At 43.0% G+C, this 5,000-nt stretch overlaps 1 protein-coding gene across 1 annotated transcript in view; it reads right to left on the reverse strand.

Annotated features, from left to right (window-relative positions):
* lrba (LPS-responsive vesicle trafficking, beach and anchor containing) overlaps nucleotides 1-5,000 on the reverse strand; it is a 622,382-nt gene that overhangs the window by 52,095 nt on the left and 565,287 nt on the right. Inside the window, 1 exon segment of the mRNA XM_084317903.1 lies at nucleotides 1,589-1,654. Within this exon segment, the coding sequence (XP_084174029.1) occupies nucleotides 1,589-1,654 (66 nt within the window).

Raw genomic sequence — 5,000 nt, forward strand, 5'->3', positions numbered from 1 at the left:
AGATTTATTAAAACAATTAAATCCTCTGGCCATAGTGAACAGAACAGGTGTGGAAGCGGCCAGGTGACTGTGGGACCCTGAGGAACACCAGTGCGACCGCTTGGAGACAGACTTTAACCATCATCAACATGTCTCCAGCAGCCAGTCACACAGAAGTCACTGTGGAAAGAGCCCACATAACTGACGTGCTGCACAGAATACATGCACCCTCCCCACACACACAGTATATACACACACACAAACACACACACATAGAGTATATATATACGTACATTAACACATACACATTACAGAGAGAGACCGGGAGAGAGGGAGAGAGAGAGAGAGAGATTGTAGTTGTAGAAAATGCTCTTGTGAGGAAGATGAGATGGAGGGATGAGAGAGGGGGGGATAGGGGGGAGGGACAGAGAAAGAGGGGGAAGGGAGAGTGGGGGATTAATAGAGGGAGAGAGAGGGGACGATGGAGGGGAGAGAGAAAGATGTAGGGAGACAGAGAACGAGAAAGAAAGATGGAGGGAGAGAGAAAGATGAAGGAAGAGAGAGAGAAAGATGATGGGAGGGAGAGAGGGAGAGAAAGAGAGGGAGGTGGAGAGAGCAAGAACAAGAGCTTGAGAGGAAGAGAAAGCAAGAGACGGGCCAAAGAAAGGGGAAGATAGAGAGAGAGAGAGAAGTAATCGCACTATAGCAACTACAGTCCTCTCTCCCTGCTCCAGCAGTGTCTCTCTATATCCATACATCATTGCAGCTCTGCCACTATCCTCCTCCTCCTCCTCCTCTCCCGCCTCATCAACAAGTCGTGAGGGATGAGAGGCGCCCATATTGTCCTGACAGCCGTCCGCTGCGCATTCTCAATCACACATTATTACCACATTCATATTCATTCCCGCTGACACGCGTCCTCTCCCTCCGCTCAAATTAAACCAAAGAGGAAGCCGCGCAAGAGGGAGGGAGGGAGGGCGGGGAAGAGAGAGAGAGAGCAAGAGAGAGAAAGATAGAGAGAAAGAAAGAGAGAGAAAGAGAGAGAGAGAGAGAGAGAGAGAGAGAGAGAGAGAGAGAGAGAGAGAGAGAGAGAGAGAGAGAGAGAGAGAGAGAGAGAGAGAGAGAGAGAGAGAGAGAGCAAGAGGAGGGAGTTGATGATAAAATGCCGGGGCCCAGGCCACAGCTCATTGCATTCCAATTTGCATGCAAATGGGTGAGTGTGCGAGCACCGGGTCTATATCATGAGGAGAGAGAGAGAGAGAGAGAGAGAGAGAGAGAGAGAGAGAGAGAGAGAGAGAGAGAGAGAGAGAGAGAGAGAGATAGATAGATAGATAGATAGATAGATAGATAGATAGATAGATAGATAGATAGATAGATAGATAGATAGATAGATAGATAGATAGATAGAGAGAGAGAGAGAGAGAGAGAGAGAGAGAGAGAGAGAGAGAGAGAGAGAGAGAGAGAGAGAGAGAGAGAGAGAGGGCCAGGGCAGAGACACTCCAATAATCTACTGTCCAGGGACACGTCGCTACAGAAGCCAGCCAAAAAAGACCTTGCATAAAAGTATAGACACACACACACACACACACACACACACACAATGACGTACCTATCAGCGGGTCAATCTCCACAGGAAGTTGGTACTGCTGGTCTTGCACCGTTGAGCTTTGATGACCTGACAGGAGATGAGACAGATAGGATTAATATTGTAATCATGTGGCCTTGTGGAGTAGAGGAGGTTGTTGGCTTTCAATTCACTAGGAGATACAAGATATTATTACTGTACTACAGTACAGACCTAACCTTTAATCTGCCGGGCTTAAAGTTACTACAGTACTACAGACCTAACCTTTAATCTGCCGGGCTTAAAGTTACTACAGTACTACAGACCTAACCTTTAATCTGCCGGGCTTAAAGTTACTACAGTACAGACCTAACCTTTAATCTGCCGGGCTTAAAGTTACTACAGTACTACAGACCTAACCTTTAATCTGCCGGGCTTAAAGTTACTACAGTACAGACCTAACCTTTAATCTGCCGGGCTTAAAGTTACTACAGTACTACAGACCTAACCTTTAATCTGCCGGGTTTAAAGTTACTACAGTACAGACCTAACCTTTAATCTGCCGGGCTTAAAGTTACTACAGTACTACAGACCTAACCTTTAATCTGCCGGGTTTAAAGTTACTACAGTACAGACCTAACCTTTAATCTGCCGGGTTTAAAGTTACTACAGTACAGACCTAACCTTTAATCTGCCGGGTTTAAAGTTACTACAGTACTACAGACCTAACCTTTAATCTGCCGGGTTTAAAGTTACTACAGTACAGACCTAACCTTTAATCTGCCGGGTTTAAAGTTACTACAGTACTACAGACCTAACCTTTAATCTGCCGGGTTTAAAGTTACTACAGTACAGACCTAACCTTTAATCTGCCGGGTTTAAAGTTACTACAGTACAGACCTAACCTTTAATCTGCCGGGTTTAAAGTTACTACAGTACAGACCTAACCTTTAATCTGCCGGGTTTAAAGTTACTACAGTACAGACCTAACCTTTAATCTGCCGGGTTTAAAGTTACTACAGTACAGACCTAACCTTTAATCTGCCGGGCTTAAAGTTACTACAGTACAGACCTAACCTTTAATCTGCCGGGTTTAAAGGTTACTACAACTCTTCAGATACTTCAGATATTTAGTATTTACTATGGCTAATAATGGCAAAGCACATAACAAATACTGAAAACCTGAAACTGTATTTAAGCAATAGCTCACGACAGGCCATGTGGTTATTATATCACAGCTAAGGGGCGTAGTTGGACCCGACGCAAAGCAGAGAGCACTAGAAAGTCTAGTCTTCAAACAGACAAGTGAACAAGGAAATCACTTTCATGCAATTAACATTCATTGCATCGTTAGTATTTAGCTGATTTACACCAGTTGGCTCGGTGATCCAAACGTTAACTAGTAGCCAAAGACAATAAATGGGAATACAGACAGTGTTCATTCTCTAGTCCAGGGAGGGGCAACTGGCGGCCCGCGGGCCGCATGCGGCCCTCACCGACGTTCCATGCGGCCCCAGGCCAATATAAAAAAAAAAAAAAAAAAATTGTATTTTTTTATTTTTTTGTATTGTATTCGACTAAGAAGAGTTGGCAGTCGACTATGGCTCCTTTCGATCGATTAGTCGACTATTTGACTAATAGGGGTCAGCCCTAGTGTGGACATATGAAACGCTGTTGAAAGTGCCGTGCAGCAATATGGGGGTTTTGATAAACTGTCGGCTGTTGTTACCGATAGGCACCGGCAATGAAAGGAAAACGCACAGGATTCGCCGGGCTTCTAAGGCAGAGTGGCGTTGAGTGTCCAATGCTGCACTGCATTATACATCAGGTAAGTTCGCTAACATAATTTCCATCTATTGTGGGTCACTAATAATGACCAATGCGAGTCGAGTGTAGTCAAATTATATGCGAGAGTCGTTAAATCGTTTTTCTTTTTTTTAATCTGATATAGGAGGCTCTCTGTGCCAAGAAGCTTGACTACTACAGCCATGTTATGGATTTGGTTACCAAGGTTACCAATCTAATTCGTGGAGGCAACAGGTCACTAAACCATAGAAAGTTTGTCTCCTTTTTGGAAGAGATGGACACTGATTATGGCGACTTGCAGCTACACACAGAAATCCGATGGCTGAGCCGTCGGAAAGTACAGGAGCGACATTGAAACACTGCAAATGCAATTCAATGATCGGTTTGAAGATTTCAACGGCATGCAGTCACGGATAGCGCTGTTTGCCGGCCCCCTCACCGCTACGGTGTCAGAGCAGCCCCCACCGTTGCAGCTTGAACTGTGCGAGCTACAGTCAGATCCTTTTTTTCAAGCAAAGAGAAATGAGAGGGGAATTTCGTTTTGGAAACTGCTACCTGAGCCCCGCTTCCCACTCCTCAGGGACTTTGCCCTCTCTATGGCCAGTATGTTTGGGAGCACATACATATGCGAGAGCAATTTTTCAAACATGAAGCACATCAAGTCAAAGGAGAGAAACAGGCTGTCGGATGAAACATTATTTCATCTGATGCAGATTGCATGCACAAACATTGAAGTTGACATTCCTGCTATTGTGCGCCAACAAGAGAGACCACAAGTGTCTCATTAAAGACAGGGGGGGAGGAGATGATGAAGAGGTGTAGAGGGGGGGGGGGGGAAGGAGATGATGAAGAGGTGTAGAGAGGGGGGAAGAGATGATCAAGAGGTGTAGAGAGGGGGGGGGAGATGATGGAGAGGTGTAGAGAGGGGACCATTATTATTATTATTATTATTATTATTATTATTATTATTATTATTATTATTATTATTATTATTATAACCATTATTGACCCACTGTGGGGCGAGGGTGAATGTCATGCCAGTTTGATAAAGGGTCAATGGGAGGCATGTAGTATTGCACTTTACTTTACTTGCACTTTACTTGTTTACTTTTGTAGTGTTCAGATAACACTAATAACACAAACACAAAGCAGCATTCCTGCTGCATTTCACTACAACAGTAAATCAAAAGTGCAATAATAAATGATTTTGTTAAATGTATACACTTTTATCCTGCTACTAAACAAAACATTCCTGAGTGCTTCATATCCATAACATGCATTTCAGTGTTATAATGTTTTGTTTAGTAGCAGGATAAAAGTTTATACATTTAACAAAATCATTTATTATTGCACTTTTGATTTACTGTTGTAGTGAAATGCAGCAGGAATGCTGCTTTGTGTTTGTTGAGCAGTGGGCTTTAAGTTCATACATTTATTTTATTAGAAGCCTTAATTATAATTGATCATTTTTGTATATATTTGGGGTTACACAGCAATACTTTTAAATTCAGCTGTTTATAAATTCATAAAGTTGAAATTGCATTACTAAATGCATTTGAAATGGAATAAAAACAAAGTTACAACAAATTATAATTGTTTATATACCTTGTGACTATTAGGGCTATTTGAGTGATGGGGTACTACTGGCGGG

This window comes from Notolepis coatsorum (assembly GCF_963971535.1).
Source record: "Notolepis coatsorum genome assembly, chromosome: 7".
NCBI lineage: Eukaryota > Metazoa > Chordata > Actinopteri > Aulopiformes > Paralepididae > Notolepis > Notolepis coatsorum.